We start from the raw sequence: 21,393 nt of genomic DNA, 5'->3' as shown, positions 1-21,393 counted from the left end.
ACAAACTATAGGGACAAACGGAACACGAAGATCCGATCGGCGGAGGCGCAAAACTCTTTATCTTTATAAGAAAGAAGATATTTGAGACATTTAAAGCCATACATGATCACATCTGATACTTATTCACAGGTAACATGATGGAAATTTCTCTAAACAAGTTACTAACAATGTTAGTGTTCTGGTTCAATATGGTTTATGTCTAACTAAGACACATTAGATTAGACAATGTCTGGATTATAAATGAGTTAAACTAGTTTAATATACACTGAAATGTTAATGTTTTAATCAATGTAGACTGTCATTTGTTTCATTGGAACTTAAAGTTTAGTTTTGCCATTGAGTCACATGGAGTGGGGCCCCAGTTTTATGACATTTTATTGAAATACATTAATTTATCATGAATTCTGTGTAATTAAACCTAAAAAAGTAAGGCTACTAACCAAAAGCACTAATTTTTGGTATAATTTAATGTTTTTTTATTAAAATGTTGAGTTTTAGAACAGTTTTTTGTCACAAATTTTCTTTGGGGGGCGCGAAGGAATGCACCGTACACAAGGGGGGGGCCACACGCTGAAAAAGTTTGGGAACCACTGCATTAGCTAACATGTAAGGAATACATTAGCTAACATGTAAGGAATAACTGACGATGGGCCGTTGAATTTCAAGAAAATAATGCACACCCAAGGTGGTAATACACCACAGGTGTGCATTATTTTCGAATAATTCAAAGGACCGGAGTCAATTATTCCACTTATACCACGGTTATCAAAAACATTGCTCTGGTGTCTATTTTCAACACATTTGACAAGTTATGTGTGCGGTTTACAGAAAAATAATCAACACACATGGAACATTTCTCAGCCAATCAGAATAAAACATTCAACAGCCCTGTGGTACAAGAACCAATAATGAATACTTCTACAGCATTTATTAGTCTGTATTTATGTTTATTTATTAAATATTAATGCACGGTGAAATAACATGAACAGACATTATAGAAAATACATTAACTAACATTATTAAATATTAATACCGGTAAATAATTTAAAACATCATTGCTTACTAGGCATGGGCAGGTAAGAGATTTTGACGGTATGATAACCTTAAGCAAAAATACCACGGTTTCAAAGTATTGCGGTTTTGCCATTGCAACACATTTTTTTTTCAGACGTATACAAACAACAACTTTTTAACTGCACACAGTACATTTTATTTTTAACCCATTAGGCGTCACCCTATTGAGTTAAATCTACACTCTTGTAGCTTTCAAACGATATACAGTTTGTCATGATTAGATAAGAATTCACATGCAAGCACTGGTTAAAATGTAGGCATCCTGCTGGCGGGACAGTGACATTTAGCAGGATATAAATGTTTATAGGCACACTCTCTTCATAAAGAAATCAATTACTCTCCCTACATAATTTATTTTATAAAACACTGTTGAAATGTCTATTCTAGAGGATTAGACCTTTCCAAAACTATATAGTGTGTAGTGATAGATTAACAATTACATCAACAATATTGGAGTAAATTTAGGTGTCCCATATTCGGGACGGCGACACTTAACAATTTAAGCAACATACAACATGTATGCTGGGTGAAAATAAAGCCTTTAAATTATAATTATCTTTAAACAAAAAAAGTGTAATATATATTAAATGTAAAGTACATGACTTAATGATTTAATTAATTTTGTGTAAACCCAGCTCATACCTTGCAAACGTAGGGCCCTATAATTTCCGCGATCACGGAATTGGCTAAGTAACATAGAATCTAGCGTTAACGCGGAATTTAGCATATTTTGAATAAAATTCTGTCTTTGTGTGGGGGACAGTGATGCGCGGGTCATAAACACCCAACCGACGTTTTCTACTAACCCCCCACCCCCCGCAACTCGAAGCGCAAATAAATAAAAAATAAATACTGTACCCACTGATCTATTTAAATGACTGGATTGCGCATAGAACGCTTGACTTAACTGCGTGAGGTGAAGCCAGTGCAGAGTTCGAGCGGCCATCTTGGTATACCCAACCAGCAGAGGGGGTCATTGACTTCCATTCAAAATCATGATCAAAATTTACCCCCTTTACAGCGTATCAGTTACACAAGGTTAATTTTAAGGATATGTGTACGTAAATTATTTGTTAATTCTGGTGTTATTTGCAGTGTTTATGTTTTAATCAGGCAGGATAATGGATTTATAAAAAAACGTTAAGGTGAGTGTGTCTGCTGCATTTGTTAATGTCACGGGTATAAATAAAGTTTTTTTTTTACATTCAGCTACACGGTGACGGTCAGCGTTATTTCTCTAAATAAGTTTAGGTAACTTGTAAGTTTAGATAACATAATTACAAAAAGTTTTTAGAAAGATTCAGATTCAGTGGCCAGTTCTCCGTTTACGAAGGGAAATGTCTCTGTTTTTCAAAATAACCATGTACTTGTAAACAGGGCCTAATGTGGCTTTCACATAGGACACGGTGTGCGCTATGAAACCCATTATTTTTAATGGCTTGTGCTGTGCGAGGGCGGATTGTTGTTGCATTGAGCAAAGCGCAGCTTGCGCTCACGCCGCGGTCAAAGTTAAAAATAGTTAAACTTTTGCGCTGCGCTCTGTGACGATTACCCCGCGGCCAATAGAAATGGGGCATCCAAACAAAATGGAAGAAAGGCTTATACTCGGAATTCTCGGAGACATCGGAAGGAAAGTTGTGTCAGATAACGTAAGTGAAACAATAAAAAGGTAATTAACAAGGAGACAAGGGGGCAGGGTCTGAAAACGAGATGAAGCCAAAACAAAAGGCCATGTGCTACCACACAAAACACATGGGCCTGTCAGGATCTTCTCACATAGAGCTAAAAAACTGTGACATGAAGTTTTTTCATGACTGATTAGACTAAAAAGTTAATACAGTTGATAAAGTGGGTGTCAGATGTGATTTGTGTTGTGATTATTTACACAAAAGCTTTAAAGAGAAGACAAACGATGGCAGAATCTTCACCAACATCACCCAAACAGACCAGGAGAAAGAGTATGGAGAGAGTTTCATGTAAGTCAACAACTCAAAATAAATGAAATGATTATGTCATTGAAAATGTTGATGATTTCTCTCTGTGTTTTCAGCTCTGTCATCCTCCAATGTTTCTCTGTCTGAAGAGCTTCAGTGTTGTGTGTGTCTGGATGTGTTCAGTGATCCAGTCAGCACTCCATGTGGACACAACTTCTGCAGGATCTGTCTGAAACAGTACTGGGACAACAGTCAGATCTACAGCTGTCCATACTGTAAAGAAACATTCAGTAAAAGACCAGAGCTCAACATCAACACAACACTTAGAGAGGTCACGCTGATCTTTAAGGAAAAGTTCAGTCTGATAAGATCTGAAATCCTCTGTGACATCTGTGATGAAAGAAAACTGAAAGCCCTGAAATCCTGCCTAACGTGTCAGACATCTTACTGTCAAACTCACCTGGACCTTCATGAGAAAATGAGTTTAAAGAAACACAAACTGCTGGATCCTGTGGAGAATATAAAGGACTATATATGTGAGAAACATGAGAGACCTCTGGAGATCTTCTGTAGAGATGATCAGACATGTGTTTGTCTGTTTTGTGCTTTTGGAGATCACAAGAATCACAACACTGTTCCACTAGAGGAGGAGAGTGAAGAGAAAAAGGTACAAGTTGTTTTTTTATTATTGGGAATCTAAACGGGTATACAAAAGTATACAAACATATTAACAACAAAATCACAAGACAAAAAAAAAGAACTAAAATGAAACGCATACAAAAAATAAAATACAGGGCCAGGGGTAATATAAATTATATCATAAAACAACCAGGCATAAGGTCACAGAGTACACTGTTATCTGTACACTATAGCAGGGCTTAAAATTAACTTTTTTATTTGGTAGCACTGGTGCTCCCAACGTTAAAAAGTTAGGAGCACCAGCAAAAATTTAGGCGCACTCATCCAAAAATTCTGAAGCACCACAACTACAATGTATAAGTTAATATATTTATTTTACTAAAAATAAACCCCACAACTGGGCTTTACACATCCTATGGCCAGGATTTGAAATTTGGTCTTTTTTGCTGCATAGTTTCCTAAAATAATACCCAAATGCTGTTTAAATAATATAGCAGCAATAATAATTTAACAAATTCAGCCAGGTAACATAATTATGATTACAATAGAAAATCTAGCAAGCATGTAAAACACTGATTAATTGTGACATTACAAAAGTGAGCCTAATGTAGAAGGCTAATATATATATTGGTATTGATAACTGCATTACCAGGATGCTATTACTACTAAATAAGCAATGTTTTAAAAAACATACCATCAGCATTGTCGGGTTCCACCTTAACATGGAATAGAAGGATGTTTGTCGGATGTCCCTCAAGCAGGATGCGCACATACATCATCAAACACTATTTGATAGACAGGTCGGTGTCTCCATCAATAATTAACACATTTGTCACGACACTTCTTGTGTTTTTGGCACTTTCGCCATGTTTAAGCAAGGTCTCGCGCTTAAAATGTGTGGATTCTGCCACCAACGCCGTTTTACCTGCAACCTCCGTTTCACAGGATTTACAGTAAACACTAGTGATGCAACAATACACTTAGTTCACGGTTCAATACATATTTCGGTTCTTGTCCACAGTTTTCGGTTCGGTTTCGGTTCTGATGCCTTGGCCTATTAAAGTGTTTTTAATTATTCTATGCTTAGGTAACAGGAACAGTGAGATGTTAAGAAGAAAAAATACTAGTTTTAACTGCAGTTCTCTTTATTTTATGTAAATGCTAAAATCATCTTACATATTTCTAGTGTATTGATACAACCATATAAGATATAATTAAATAAAGACATATAAAAATTATATCCTGTTCAAACTGGGGAACATGTGAATTCATTACATTACATTACATAAATTGGCCATTTTATATACCTCTACTTAGTAAATTAAACTTTACATTGTAAATGAAGGCTATACCTTACTGCACTACTGTTAAATCCAACATCATGCTGCCTGTGTAGAAACCAAAAATGCGTTCCTCAATCAAGATTACTGGTGGGATTTATTTTAGCATCATGCGCATTCTCTCTAGAGTTGAACTTTTTCAACTTGCACGGAAGACGTGTTTGAGGCAAATAACGCGCGTTTGCATCAATAACAAGCCCAATTTGCGTCATTCCCATTGCCCTACGCGAATTTGCATCTTTACATTGATGTTGTATGTAATCTACACGCGCAAAAAATTAATCCACACCTCAGTTTTAAAAGACAGTCGTGCTGCTTCTTTTTGTTATCGTACTTCTGTTGGGTGTGTGTGCATGCGAATGAAATCTGACACCAGCATTGCAAGCAGAGTTCAAGGAGAGTTAAAGCAGCAAGCGCACAGTGACTGGATATCAACTCGCTGTGGGGTTTATAAGCGTGCAGATCACGCGGATGCGCACATTAATAAAAGTGCAGGGAATATAAAACTGACAGATTTGGATGGATTAACCAAAAAACCGAAATTCACATGTGCGTATTGGACCGTGGGGGTCGAACCGAACGGTTCAATAATGTATTGAGAATTGTGGCATCCCTAGTAAACACCGTAACATCGAGCCATTTTTACAGCGGAGCCACTCGTAATCTTTAAGCCACTCCCTCCGAAAGGTTTAACGTTCAGCCTTATTTTCCGGTGGTGAAGTTGCATTTAAATCCGGACTGTCGTTATGAATTAATACAGTAGTAACATTGGCTGAAGTCGGCTCGTTCTCTTCATTCTCGCGGTTCGTTTTTTAACATTTTCGCACTTTGCGTACCAACGTAGCACGGCAACAAGGCATGATTGACATTCATATTAGCCAATCTGTGCTCTTTATTAAACACAAGGGGCCCTATCTTGCACCCAGCGCAATTGACTTTGTCAGTGATGCATGTTGCATTCGTATTTTGCACCGGCGCACAGCGGGTTTTTCCCTCCACAGACGCACGTCGACAAACTAGGGAATGAACTTGCGCTCCCTGGGCGGTTCAGCACAAAAAAGAAGGCGTGTTCCGGCGCAAACCATCCCTGATGCTATTTTACAGTTTCAAAAAACAATTGCACCACTGACCAAAAAAAACTAGTCTAAAGTCAGTGGCGCGTTGCGCGTGGTTCATTATGATATTTTAAGGGCGCATGCTTGACCATAATGTATAGCGTGCACAACGCGCACACACTTTGCTTATCTAATCTACACAGATGCAACAGTTATTTTTGCAAATCATAAATTGTTACAATAAAAAAATTTAACACATGAGATAAGGGAAATCATAGTGGTGAGCATTGTGGTGATAGTTTTTATTTATTGTGTGGCTGCGTTAAAAAATTCTCATGCAAATAACGATTAAAATATTTTCATAAGTTTGATGTGTGGCTGTATTACGTTTATTTTATGTAAAGAATAATTAAAATGTTTTCATAAGAAACCTTAATGTATATGAACTTGATTTGTAAGTGTACTTTGGGGTTGGACCTTGCTTGCGTTTCTTGGGTCCGATTTCAAAGCCCCCAAACCCTTTCAGCGGTGAGGGTGGACTCAGCGATGTCCTCTGCTGGCGTCAGGTTCTGTGTAGAGATTTGATTGGTTATGTAATGTTGGAGAGAACGCTGAACCTGGAACAGCACACAGCATACACAATCTAAGTCAAGTCACATCACAACAAAATAGGCAGTCCGAAAATGCTCCCAAATATATTTTAAGGTCGCACAGATTAAATTTCAATTAATTTAAATTTGGCAATTTCCAGCCCTGCTATAGGAAGGAACAAATATTATAAGATGCACACGTTGTTGAGGAGGCTTTAAAATTGCTGGAGGAAGATATTGTATTCTAATAACACTTCAAATCTTTACAAAATATAGGAAATAGGGGCTTTACAGACAAAAATTATACTTGTGTATAAAAATATAGTAAAATAAATAGATTTGTTAAGAAATATTTGTCCTTTAAGTTCTTTTCAACCTGATAAATCCCAAACAAAACATCCTTGTATAACAAAGAAAAATGATTCAACAGAGAAGCACGTATAAATAAACTGCATTTTTCCCAAAAAGTAGCTACATGAGCACATTCCCAAATACCATTCCACAGAAAGAACAAAGAGGATCCTTCTCCGGAAACATTTCCTTTTAATATAAATATTCACAGGGTAAACTTGATGTAGCAATTAAAGGATACCTCTTTAACCTTGTTTGTGATTAAATATTTATTAGGTAAAGACCACACCTTTTACTAATTACTCCAGTGAAACACAACAGATGGAATAGTAGTTAACTCATTCTGAGAGATGTCGAATTTTCCTGTTCCTTGAAAGAAGTGCAAAACAAAATTTCCCTATCACTTGTTCGCAGGGATTATTCAGGGAAATAAGGGAGGGTATAAAAGCTGAGAAACCAAAACAATATTATTTTTAATAAAATAATATATAATATAATTTATTTTTATAACAGATTATGGTTATTCCAGATGTAATAACGGTGGGGACTAAAGTTGTGACTTGACACATATAGACTTCTCCACATACAAAGAGAGAGCAGGCTAGGTTACTCAGGGAAGGTATACCTTCAGCTTTAGCAAGGAGTGCTCTTCCTCTTAGGCTATGTCCACACGAAGCCGGTGCATTCCCTATCCGATCATTTTTTTTCCTTGCTCTAAAAAAATAATCCGTAAACACGAAACCACTGAAACCGACTGAAAGAGGTGTAGTATATATGCCGGACCAGTATGGGGCGCTGTAATTCTGCCACAGATATACACTATACACGGAGAAGAAGACTTTGAGCATGCGCATAGCCAACGTATGGTGTTGTCCATTATCGCTTGTTGGTCACCACAATTGCATAGGAGCAATAGATTTTGCTGTAATAAAGCTAGTAGGCTTTAGTAGCTTCTGTAGCACGAACACAATCACGTAGTCCGCCGTTATTGTTGTTGCTGTTACGTGTGATGCTTCCGACACGTGATGTGATGACGTTTTCGCTTCACAAAATATACGGATCGCTGTACAGACGAAACCGCAAGGGTGTCGGTTTCAGATTTATCCACTTTAGGACCCGGTTTCAAAAAATAGCGGATTCAGTCTCCCAAAACGCCGGATCCGTGTGGATGAAACGCCAATACGATAACAAATGTATGCGTATACAGTGATCCGCGTCTCCGTGTGGACAGCCCCTTAAAGATAAGTTCCTTTGCAGCCAGGAATAAAAAAAAATCTTAGTTTTAGCTACAACTGGACCAAAATTTAATCTACCTCTAATTTTGTCATCTTTGCAGATAGTTATACCCAAGTAACAAACTTGAGATTTAAAGGTATGTTATAAGGGGAAGAAGCAGAGCAGGACTTTATGACAAGCATCTCATGGTAATCGATACATTTCAAGAATTACTCTTTTCCATTCTAAAGAAATAAGCTGTAATTTGCTCTTCCTGCTCAAGCCATATTCTTCTAATAAAGGGAGCCGCCTTCTCTGTATTTGTATATTGAGTCTTAACTTAATTTGCAAATCAGCAAGTTCTAAGAGCTGGGTTTCTGAAAAACCATGCTGTGCTTTGTTATGAAGGGACACTATTTTAGAAACTATAGACTACTCCTCCCGTTTAAGTTTAGATCGATGACTAACCAAATTTTTTGCACATTTGCAAGCTTCGTGTTTAAGAAGCTCCCAGTTCAGACCATATTTATTTTTTTATTTTTTTGCTTTAATTCAATAATATTTAATCAGAAAAATATTCATAAATCAAAAGTAAGCAAAGAAGAGTGACATTTCCAATAAGATGCTCTAGGAGGACCTGAAGAAATATTGACTGAGGAAAGAGGGGATTGAAGGAGTCAATACGAGATTGTCTAGAACAACTTTTGTTACTTCAAGTATAAGATTTTGTATTTGGAAATGTTTCCATCCAAATATTAATGACATTAAATTTGTCCATGAATATTTTGAGTTTAGAGTTAACAGAAGAAGCCTGTCTAGGTGGTAGTCTATCCAACTGGTTATTGGGTACAATGTCTCTCACAATAAAAACTAAAGCATCCTGGTATGTATTTAGCCACAGCCGAAGTTTTTCTTCTATTTTTCAAACATCAAGTCATTCTCATGAGTGACATTATAACCATATACTGTATATTAATCAAATATTATTTAGGCATATTACCAACAGCAGAAAATGTCCCATCTGGTCACAAAATTGGTGTAAATTATCTCCAGCAAAACATTTTAAAAATATCAAAACTCCAGCTGAATGTTCTGAGCTGTGAGCCAACCAAATGTCATTGTTCCACTGATTTTTCCAAAAAGCAAAATCACTAGGAATTGAGTGGGACTCTTGAAAAAACAAAAGTCAGTATTGAACGATTTTGCATAAAAAAACAAGGTTTTCCGTTTAGTAATGTCTCTTAAGACCCCAGGCTTTGAGTGAAATAACCGAAACAGACATGAAATAAAAACTCTTAACTAGAAAATCAAGCTTACTTGTTGAAAACGCAAAGGGAGATGACAAAAAGGCCATGTCAAAAAAGTCTACAGCCAATCGCAATATTCAACTCAAAACAAAATGGTTCAGTGAACCTCTCTTAATAGAAAAGTTTGAACAGATCATAAAGGGTTAATTTCAGAACCTTCATTGAAAGCACGGTGACCAACAAAGTAAGCTCTCTTCCCCTCCTTATGAGCCTTTTCCACAGCCGGCCATAATTGGAGCTTTTGTAAGGAGCCACCCATTGGCCCAACGACGGAATCTTGTGTTCTTTAGTGTTTTAGCACTATTATCAAAATAATTCCATTTATCAGGATTAAATAAATTTCTTTGACCTCTATGTTTAAATTATTATCTGACTCAAATTTAATATACTAAGAATTTGATGCATTATATCAATTATCTGTTGATCATAATTTAGATGTTTGATTATTTATAAATTCTCATAATCTTAGTTATTCGTTCATTAGTGACCCGATATCGCACAGAGTATACGTCGGCCGTTGCGTATATCTCACGGACACAAATTTGTCTCTCTGATCTTAGTCAGAGGTTGCCAGGTAAACTAATACTTTTACGTCTGGCCGCCCCATGCTTGCTCCGATCATAAAAATAGTTACTTTAGTCATGATCATGCAACTTGCTAAGTCAGGTGATAGACATAAATCTGAGAGTCCTGGTGAATGTGCCCCCATGCTCCATTCAACATCAAAACCCCAGTATGATCATATCCTGACATACTTATTTTGCGGCAATACCAGACTCCTTCTTATCTAATGGAAATAACAATTTCTGAAGAATAAAAAAAAAATACAATTTCTGAAGAATTTTGATGAATCAAATGTAACAATTTATTATACCAGGCAGGTTCCAGCTTCAAACATCAATCAAAGAATATCATACAGAATATGATTCAATTCCAGTTAATTAAAATGATCAACAGTTGCAAAAGTTACAAAGTCATACCTGGCAATAGACACTCTGGCTACAGAGTACTTCCATCATGGATATAATACACCCAAAATGGTGTAGGATGATTTTTGTTAAAGATTTCTTCCATGATGTTTTAATACACACATAGTGTGGGAGCTTCTGGTTACAAAATGCCTCCCCGAATATTTTGCCAGTGTACCATAAATACTGACCAGAACAAAGACTTCGTAAAACTACAAAGAAATCTAGGTAGACCTGTTCCAAGTGACCTTAAAGGCAGAGTAGGCAGGTTAAAGTCTAAAAAAAGTCTAAAACACTTTTTCCAAATTTGTTTAAGCTGTCTTTATATACCAATTCATAAGTAAAATGTAAGTACTCTGAAAAAGAGAGTATAAAAATCAAGTGTCTGTAGACCTCTCACGACTGTTTCAACACAGTTTTAAACACTGTTAAAAGCAGATGTGTCAGCAGAACACTATAAAAGTAGACTTAGCAGGACGCAATCTTGGATCCTCTCCAGTTACGAGTTCATAACATATCGGTTACATATTTAACCCACATCCCTGAAGGAATGGAATGGAGATGTCACGTCATGACTGACCAATCTACTTCGAGAAGCTTGCAGGAATTTGCATCTGCTGGCGCCACCCCTCCATGTGAAGATTTAACGAGAGGCAGGTGCAATACGAAGTTAGCCTTTTCTGCTGAGAAAGCCGAGGAACCTGCCCTGCTTGAATCAGCAATGGCACAGCAAACTGTGGCAACAGGATGTGACGCTTCCGTTTCCTTCCTACAAGGAACGAGGGTTACATGCGTTACTGAGATGTTCCCTTTCAGTCCGACAAATTTTGTGACTGACAAATTGGGAATCCCTACCAAAGCGCTACTGAAGCTGACCCTTCCAGTGCCTGCGTAAACCTTCTGCCATCTACGAAGCAAACCCGTGAACCCGTCTGGGCCGAGCTAAGAACACTGCAGAAACCACCCCCTAAGAAGGTTAACAACCGAAAGGTTCCCCATATCGAAGTCTCTGAGGGGCTGTTTAACCTTTGTATTAAGATGTGTTTTGTTGATCGGATCATAAACACCCGTTGGCGGTAGAGGAAGATGGGCAGGTTTTTGACCGCTTATAATCTCTGAGTTCCTGTGGAGACCTGGAGAAGGAAGAGCAATGCGCTCTTTTTTTTGTGTTTTGTGGGTGCCGGCTGAAAAGCAAGCAGAACAGAAATAAACTGAAACAAAAGATTCTCCACCCGGTCCTCCTCTGGGGGAGGGAGTGATGTGATCACCATATCCCGAAGAGCGATCCTCTTCATTTCCAGGTCGCTCGTCTCAGGGCCGCTTTCATTTTCCTCCTTTGGGAAGCAGGCGGGGTGGGCAGCTGATGACCGGTTTCCCTTGCGCTGCCAAGATGTGGTTGGAGGTGGGGGAACAAAGGCGGGCGCAGGATACCCTCAGCAAGGAGCAGACTGAGTAGAAGGACCTGGGGCAGCTTTCTTCCATTGAGGCATGATCTGAGTGATCGCCTCAGTCTGCTTCTAGGTGGCCGAGAACTGCTGGGCGAAGTTCTCTACCGACTAGGGATGCACCGAATATTCTGCCACCGAAAATTGTTGTGATGACGCAAACAGAAACCATGACCTGCACATGCTTGTCTGAAGCAACTAGGGATGCACCGATAGGATTTTTTTGGGCCGATGCCGATACCGATTTAAACAGACAACTTCTGGCCGATAACAATGCCGATACCGATATTAAACACTTGTATACAATACTATACAGTTGGTCTATTAGCTAGTTTATTTTTGCATCAAATTATTTTTACTGAACATGGCTTTGATCTAATTAACATTTCACTGACCAACATAATAAGAGAGGCACAAATTAAGCTAAAACAAATATAATAAGACAGCATGACAACCTTAAAAGGTGGTTTTTGCTATTCAGCATTTATTTTATTAACAACATTAACTATTTTTTTTTTTACATATAATGGATTTCTTTATGCAGTTAATTAATAAACAATCGGTATCGGCCTTTCTCAGGCTATTGCCGATATGCCGATGGTTTCAAATTCATCAAAAATCGGCCGATAAATATCGGCGGCCGATACATCGGTGCATCACTAGAAGCAACAGATGCGGTGTGAATGTATTTAACCGCAAAAAGGCGCTCAAGTGAGCAGTTGTCTGTACGCACAAGGGCACATGCGGTTGAAAGTGTCCGGTCCAGACGTGATCATCACAGTATGCCCTTCAAAGATCAGAACTCTTGGTGTGTAAATTTGAGAGAGTCACGCAAATGTGTCTCATACTGTAGTTCATTAACATACATTTGCCGAATAAAGCAATGAAAAACAACATAACGTTTTTATGCTGCGCTGTTTGGGATTCGCCCTCGGTCTCTGTGTGCGTGCGCATTTAGAAGTGCCCTCAATAGTGCACACATGAGTGAGACGCGAACATAAAATCTTTCTATTATTGGCAGGACTCATATAAACAAAATTATCTCCACAGTATTCTTTTTATAATAAAAACATTTGTTTATATCTTAAGTGTATGTATAGATTACAGTCAAAAACCAGTCTCTGCTTATTTGGTCTTAAAGAGACAGTGACCTCAATTAAACTACTTAAGTCTGTGTCATTAATGTTAATCAAACAACCCAAGACAAAGAGAAAATCACTTCTGTAGCTCAAAAAAAAATTATATATTTAATTTATACAAAGACATTGTTATTACTCATTTAATTCGATTTCTGTACCTAATGCTAATGTTAGCCCTTATTTATGTGCAACTTTGTTCTTTTTTATAAATGTTTGAAATTTCTTTATTTGTTATTAGATTTTCCCCACCCCCTTTTTGCTGATCTGAAAAATAATCCAATCCGTGCCTCAAAAACTGTAATGTGATCCGAACTGTGAGTTTTTTATCCGTCACACACCCCTAGTAAAGTTAGTACACAGTGATAGCCATAAATGCATTTGTACTAATAATTGGCATAATAATTTATTTCGTGGTTTCGGTTTCGTTTTTTCAGCCTATTATGCCAATTATTGGATTATCTTTTTCGGTTTCGGCCAAGAATTTTCATTTCGGTGCATCCCTACTACCGACTTGCTGAAGAGGCTGGCCTGGGAGACCGAAGCATTCAGGAACTTGTTCTTATCAGTGTCTTTCATGTCAGCCAGGCACAGCCAGAGGTGGCTTTCTTGGACCACCAGGGTGGACATCGCACGGCCGACGTCTTGTGTGGTGAACTTGGTCGCACAGAGCGCCAGGTCAGTAGCCACACAGAGGTCTGAAAAGACAGCCGAGTCGTGCCCTCCCTAGTGGAGTTCGCTCAGAACCTTAGCCCGATGAACCTGCAGCAGTGCTATGGCAAGCAGGGCAGAAGCTACCTCCCCACAAGCCTGATTTCCATGAACGAGTTTGCTCATCATGGACCTCGAGAAAGAAAGTTGCCAAAGGTGTGGGTTGAGACGCCGGGCAACCCCAAAGTACCAATCATCAAGGCGAGATAGTTTGGGTAGGGGAAGTTAACTCCACTCCAACCCTACCGCGCCACCGCTAGAGAAAACATGGCTACCATCTCCGGGTCGAACTCAAGCTGCGCAACCTGACCCAAGGGTGGGAGCAGTTCCAAGTCGGCTTCGAAGAGAGACAGTCCCCCTCTGATGCAGCAACAGACATAGAATCAAATGGAGGACTGACGGATGCCGGGGGCAATGTAGAACACGAGCCCACCGTCTACATCGACATCTCAGCTGGCTGTGGATCAGTCCACTGAGAGCCGGAGGACGAATCTACCGACCGATTCAGCACCGTGATGCGGAAGTCATCCTTTCAGAGGCAACGCACACACTCAAACTCAAGTTCAAAACTGAAAAGAAAGAGATGGAAACCATGAACATCCGCTGTGGTGCTGTCTGTCCAACCAACGTCAGAAAACGGTTTACTCCGGAGCAGGAAAGGAGAGAGCTTCTCAATAGCAGATCCACTTCTGGCTTTGGAAGCGTAAAAAGCTGATTTGGTATTGCACCTGCCTTTGTTAAATACTCACGTGGCGGGCCGGTGCCAGCAGATGCAAATACCTGCATGCCAACTTCATTTTCACTTAAGTAGCTTCTCGAAGTAGATCTCTCTAAGTGAGGTCCCAATTGAAAGGGAACAACATTTATACAGGCTTTATAAATATGTTACACATATTCAAACAACATGATTTTTTGTCAGAAGATGATCAAATGTGTCTGTCTATAGACTCAACTGTTAAAGACACAGACAGACATTCAGCAGATGATCCAGAAGAGAATCAAGAAGATTCAAGACATCAAACACTCAGCAGAACTCAGAAAAGTAAGTTGAGGATGTGAAATATTTGATGGATGATAATGTTTTGATGTTTCTTATAAATAAAGGTGATGAATTGTAATGAAAAACTGATTTCTCAGAGAAGCAGAGAGCAGGAGAAAGCAGCGAGTGTTGAGCTCTTCAGTGATCTTATCAGATCCATTGAGAGATGTCAGACAGAGCTGCTGGAGATGATGGAGGAGGAACAGAAAGCAGAAGAGAAACAGGATGAAGATCTCATTAAAGATCTGGAGCAGGAGATCACTGAGCTGAAGTTGAGAGACAGTGAGCTGGAGAAGATCACACACAGTGAAGATCATCTTCATCTTATACAGGTCAATATCTTCTCTTTTCTCTTGCTGAGAGTGTGTTGCAGACTATGAGTTTTTTCTTATTCTATTCTTTCCATGTTTTCTTGGGTTTTTCCTTTTGCCAATGTTATTGTTGTATTTATATCTCAGCTTTTGTTTGATGGCAAAGGCTGCCGCCGGCGTTGCTAGCCAACATGGCTTTGGACGAGAAGTTTAGCTTTCACAAACTGACACACAGACATGTTATTAGATTGTCCCCACCTGGTGGGAGTTCAGTTGAAGAGTGTAGTATAGCAGTGGGCGAAATTGTTGGGTTTGAGAGTATTAAATCTGCTGCAAGAATGAATAGTGCCGATGAGATTTTCTTGGATAATGTGGACAAAGCTAATCAGCTGGTTCAGAGTGGGGCAGTGATTCAAGGTACTTTTACACCTGTTCTGTCTCTAGTAAGTCCACGAAAAAAATTATGATTTCCAATATACCACCTTTTCTAAAAAACAAGATGTTGGAGAAGGAGCTGAGAAGACACTGAAAACTATTGTATTTGATTAAAATAATCCCCATCAGTTACAAATCTCCACATCTCAAACATGTAATGTCTTTAAAGTGTTTATGATCCCTAAATAAAGTCACGAGGAATTTCAAATGATTTTCAAATGATTTTCAAGTAACTTCAGAAACAATTAGATGTTTTGAGTGCAGTACTGTAGGTCACCCGAATTGTTCGTGTCTGGAGAAAGTAAACAATAGCCAGTTAGCCGCTAATGTAGCAGAACAGGCATCTGTCAGCAGTGATGTTTTTACTGAAGGATCCACAAGGAAATATACAGATTGTGCAGGGAGAAAACAGTGAAGACAGTGATCAGGAGAATGAAGTGTTGGAAAACACAGATTTAAATGTGATTTGTCTTTGGTTTTGATGGACTTAAATGCCTCTAAATTAAGCAATCTCCCAAAATTCTACCTTGAACTATACACAGTGTGGGGGTTGATTATTAAACGGAGAGCAGAAGACTGCACTTTTCGTGTGAGAGTTAGATCCTCACACAAACTGAACTTTCTTTATTAATGGATTACCGTAATTAACTTTGTCCATCAAACGTTGAAGACCCTTTTCCTGATTTGTCACTTTCTTCTGTTTTAAAATCTATACTGGTCAACTGTTAGGTTGGATGTTATAGCAAAAAAAAACATGTAAAAAAATACTTGTTAAAACTGAACAAAAACCACCTAAATGGTCGAACTGATACTCCTTGGAGGGCTTATCTAAAGATTAACAGTAAAATCAAACCTCTGTGGAGAATGATTTATAAACCACCGTTGACAAAAAAGATTGGAGATTTACAATGGAAAATCTTGCATGGTTGTGTGGCTGTAAATGCTTTTGTTTTGTTATCAAACCTAATGTTAGCGATAATTGTCCTTTTAGCTTGAACGGGGAAAGAGTCTTTCATTGGTTTCTGAATTGTGATAGATTAGTATTTTTATTTGAGCTGTTACAGCAAATGTTTAAACTGTTTGGAGATGTTTTTTCTATATAAGACATCTTTGGCTTTAGGTACAATCAAAAGTGAAGACTGAAATGCCTATTGTTGAATTTTGTCTTTGGACAAACAAAAATGGCCATTTACCTTAGCCGAAGAAATAAGACAGATGGGTTTTTAGACTCTGATGATTTTTTTGAGAATGTTAAAAGCCAGATTGAAGATCATTTTATATATATAATGAACATTTAACATGTATATAAAGTGATTCAAAATCAAATCTCTCTCTCCTGCTTTAGATTGACTCATCATCCCTGTCCAGAGCTCCAGACATGAAGAACTGGTCTGAGATCAGTATGAAGACTCATGTGAGTGTGGAGACTCTGAGGAGAGCTCTGACTCAACTACAGGAGACTCTCAATGACAAACTCACTCAAACTGGTATGTGAATGTTAGTTACAAATGTGTATTCTGAGAATTCTGAGATTAAAGTCAGAATTCTGAGATTAAAGTCAGAATTCTGAGATTAAAGTCAGAATTCTGAGATTAAAGTCAGAATTCTGAGATTAAAGTCAGAATTCAAAAAAAATTTTCACCAGTGGCCCTAATCCTCTTCCGTAGCAGAGGGTCTGTTCTTGTATTTGATATATTTCATGTCTATTTAAAGAAGAATATTTTTTTCTAGAAGGCATTAAACTAAAACTGGGTGGCAACTTAAAAAAAAAAAAACGCTGATGGGGAAAGAGTTAAGTATGCTTCCAAGCATATTTGATCATCACTTCAACAGTTGCACAATATAAATGTTAATGTATAAATTTGATGAATGTTTATTAGTGGGGGTGGTGATGGCGCAGTGGATAAGACACTTGCATGTGGTGTGAGAGACCCGGGTTCGAATTCACTGTGACACACTATTGTGCGCCTGAGCAAGACACTTAACCCCTAGTTGCTCCAGAGGCGTGCGACCTCTGACATATATAGCTATTGTAAGTCGCTTTGGATAAAAGCGTCAGCTAAATTAATAAATGTCAGCTTTAAACATATTTTCATTGTGTCTTTGCTGCATCTGTGTTGCTTGAGCACCGCCCTCTTGATTCTGAGGAACTACTTTGTTTGGCGGAAGAGTAATATTTGTACTAATATAATTATAACTTCTTTGTGTGTTATTTTATGAAATCCCGCTATGCATATGAAGTAACCATTTAATAAAAGCAATAAGCCCCGCAAAGCAGTGGTGTTACAGTGCATTATAACAGCTAAGGGGGTTTTAGGCACTCCGCTTCACGTCCCACTGCTTCTTGGGGGTTTATTGCTTTATTACACTCTTAAAATAAAGGTTCTTCACAGCGATGCCATAGAAGAAACTTTATTGCTTTCTCAAAGAACCTTTTTAATCAAAGGTTCTTTCAAGAACCATTTCTTTTATACATTTTTATGAACTGGAGAATTTTTTTTCACCTTAAACAACCTTTTGTGAAACAGAAAGTTTCTTCAGATGTTAAAGGTGCTTTAAAGAACAATTCAGACAGGAAAGGTTTAAGGAGTGTAAGATTAAAAAAATACTGAGTATTTAAAAAATCATATACAGAGTAAACAAATGAGACAAAAAGTGTAATCATCCTTGTTATCTGTCAGTGTTTTTAAGTTTCTTCTCTAAACTCTTGTTGATGTTTTATTGTGATTTGTGTTGACAGTGTTGATGAAGATGCAGCAGTATGCAGGTACAATGTGTGATCTACACTCGTCTCTCACATTCACTAACAATAATACTTTACATACACAAACTCATCTCTACTATTACAAACACATCAACATCTTTATATTGTCATTCATATTCTCTCATCTCTCTCTCAGTGGATGTGACTCTGGATCCTGATACAGCTCATCCAAATCTCATCCTGTCTGAAGATAGAAAACAAGTGAAACATGGAGACATTAAACATGAAGTCACAGATAATCCAGAGAGATTTGATTATTGCCACTGTGTCCTGGGAAAAGAGGGATTCACCTCAGGGAGATTTTATTTTGAGGTTCAGGTGAAGGACAAAACTGAATGGGATTTAGGAGTGGCCAGAGAATCTATTAACAGAAAGGGAGACATCACACTGTCTCCTGAGGATGGATTCTGGACTGTGATGCTGAGGAATGAGAATGAATATTGGGCCTGTGATGATCCCTCTGTCTCTCTGTGTCTGAAAGTGAAAACACAAAAGGTTGGGGTGTTTGTGGATTATGAGGAGGGTTTGGTTTGTTTTTATGATGTAGGGTCCAGGTCTTATATCTACTCTTTCACTGATCAAACTTTCACTGAGAAAATCTTTCCTTTCTTCAGCCCATGTCCTAATGATGAAGGTAAAAATTCAGCTCCTCTGTTCATCTCACCTGTTCATTACAACAAATGAATGAACATCTAGAATATAAAACACTAAATTAAACTAAAGCTTTATGAATAATAAAAAGTAGGGATGCTCCGATCGATCGGCCGCCGATTGTAATCGGACGATAACGGCATTAAATGACGCAATTGATTCTGTTTACTTTTTACTTTTCTATTTACTTTTGGTCATCATCAGTGCACGTGTAGAGAATGATCCTTCCCACGTCTTAAAGCTACAGTATCCTAATTCATCTCTCAATGAAATTACTCTCTGCTCATCTGTCGTACTTCATACGAATGCGTGTATATTTAATTTATACAGTAAAGACTGAAGTGTTTTATCTTAATTACTTTTAACAGACATAAACCTTTTTAAAGGCATATTACATTTCTCTTTGCAAGAAGAAATATTTGTTGTGCTTATTTATTTGATTTTCTATTGAAACAATAATATACCTAATTTATAGTTAATTTCATTTCTACAAATGGTGCAAACTCTGCTAGATTATAGTTAAAAGATTCCCATTCCACTGCCATTCTGTGATCGGCACTGATCGGCGATCGGCAGATCATGATCTTTGTAATCGGTGATCGGAGCATCTCTAATAAAATAAACAATTATATTTACACATCGAATAGTTATAGAATTTAAAATTCTACATTTCTTCCAATCTTGTAATGTATGGCATCAGAATAAAAGAGTTAAAAGTTACATGAAAAGTAATTTTACTAAATTTTGTATTTTTAAATAAAGCTGCAGTCGGCAACTCTGGAGGATTGAGCAGTTTCCAAATGTTTACAATTTCATGTCCCTCCCCCACTACCATCGAGCAACCTCCCTTCATGAGCTCGTCCTCGTCAGCGCGTGTGCACCAGTATTATTGTGAACGCATACTTAGCAAGAATACTTAGATAACTTGCATAACACTCCGAAATACAATAAATGGTTGATAAAGCACAATTACCTGTAGAAAAGATATGGCAAGCTCTGCATCCAGCTTGAACCCTTAGATTCAAGGGTTCTTATAGATTCCGCCGCCTTTCAAATGCTGGTCCGATATTGATCCTAGTTTTATTAAGGTCAAGGTCGCTTCTATCTTTCTTTCCTTCTTTTCATTGGTTGTTTTCCTAGCTCTGGTTGTTAACCGAGGAATCGAAAGTTTATTAGTGAAAGTTCTCTTCGCCATTACGCTGCGTTTAATCCAACACGCTTGTGAACTTCAGACGGATGCTCGTGATATTGTAACACGCGTAAGGGGGAGGGGGATCTGTGGCGCGTGCAGGTACTGTGATTGACAGGCAGATTTTACACAGCCCTGCACTGATTGGACCAAATAAACCAGCCTGCGCTGATTGGACCAAATGAACTGGGAGCGGTGGATTTTTGCAAAACAAATAACAGGCTCTAGGTGGAGCTAGAAGCACGGGGTTTTTTCTTAAACAGTCTAATTTATGTTGTTCTGTCGGAGCATAGTATTGGTTTCAGTGAATATGGTAAAAAAATATGATCAAAATAGTTGCTGACCGCAGCTTTAAATAAATCTTGAATTCATGTTGTGTTGGTTCATTTAAGTTGATTCTAATATTTAAATCACATTAATATTAACTTAAGTTATAGCCCCCATTATAAAATCAAATTATTTTCCACAGAAATCATCTGTAATAAATAGCCAAAGTCAAGGTTATAATGTTTTTCACCTGTGTTTTGCATGTGAAAGAAACTGAATCCCACACAAACATTACAGTGTAAATGCTAAGATTAAGATTGATTTTATATATAACAGAAAATCTATATACATTTAAAACATGGTAGGCTAATGTTTAAATGTTTTGCTTCAGTGTTTAAATGTCAGACAATCATTAAAATGTGGGATAAATGAAGAGAACGGCAGCAGATATAGCATCCTTTTTCAGGAAGGGTAGCAAGAAGCAGCCAAATATCTTTTTTAATAAAATGCATTTCAGTAGCCTACATAATTAACATGATTTTCTGGTCTTAATACTTGATTGTTTTTTTTTTTTAAGTTTAGCAACGGGAAATATAAATTGTGGTTTCAAAGTTTAAAAAAAACATGAGGATGAATTATGACTATAAATTGTATGTGAATTTCAATTCATTTTAATTTAAATTAGAAAGTAATTGCATGTTATATATCATTTTGATTTCATATCTATACTACTTAAAAGTATTTTAAGGTTGGATGATTGATATGTTTGTATGCATAATGACCTTTTGAAAGACATCAAAAACATGTTACACAGTGCACATCTGATTAAAATAATTGTAATAAACAACCTTTCTGAGTCTCTGGTGCTGTGCTTAGAGACTAAAACAGAGCACCCAAGTTCTGCCCCCTAGAGATTGTAACCGGTAGCCTGACGTTGTCATACTCAATTCTAGTCAGAATATACCGCTCCAT

At 37.8% G+C, this 21,393-nt stretch overlaps 1 protein-coding gene across 2 annotated transcripts; it reads left to right on the top strand.

The window, feature by feature from the left end:
- LOC135783474 (E3 ubiquitin-protein ligase TRIM39-like) lies at positions 1 to 21,268 on the top strand. 2 transcript variants are annotated; one of them, XM_073811865.1, is made up of 8 exons: positions 1 to 129; positions 2,967 to 3,050; positions 3,125 to 3,675; positions 14,712 to 14,807; positions 14,969 to 15,136; positions 16,896 to 17,037; positions 18,291 to 18,317; positions 18,451 to 21,268. In XM_073811865.1, the coding sequence occupies exons 2-8, from the start codon at positions 2,987 to 2,989 to the stop codon at positions 18,996 to 18,998; spliced, it is 1,596 nt and encodes a 531-aa protein (XP_073667966.1). In that variant the 5' UTR covers positions 1 to 129; positions 2,967 to 2,986; the 3' UTR covers positions 18,999 to 21,268. The 2 variants fall into 2 exon arrangements, with proteins under 2 accessions (XP_073667966.1, XP_065150282.1); XM_065294210.2 differs by having other exon boundaries at positions 14,903 to 15,136.
- Positions 21,269 to 21,393: the final 125 nt, after the last annotated feature.

The sequence above is a fragment of the Paramisgurnus dabryanus genome, chromosome 2, assembly GCF_030506205.2.
Source record: "Paramisgurnus dabryanus chromosome 2, PD_genome_1.1, whole genome shotgun sequence".
In the NCBI taxonomy this organism is placed as follows: Eukaryota; Metazoa; Chordata; class Actinopteri; order Cypriniformes; family Cobitidae; genus Paramisgurnus; species Paramisgurnus dabryanus.
The sequence above is the reverse complement of the archived record's forward strand: the minus strand, read 5'-3'. Positions and strand labels throughout refer to the sequence as shown.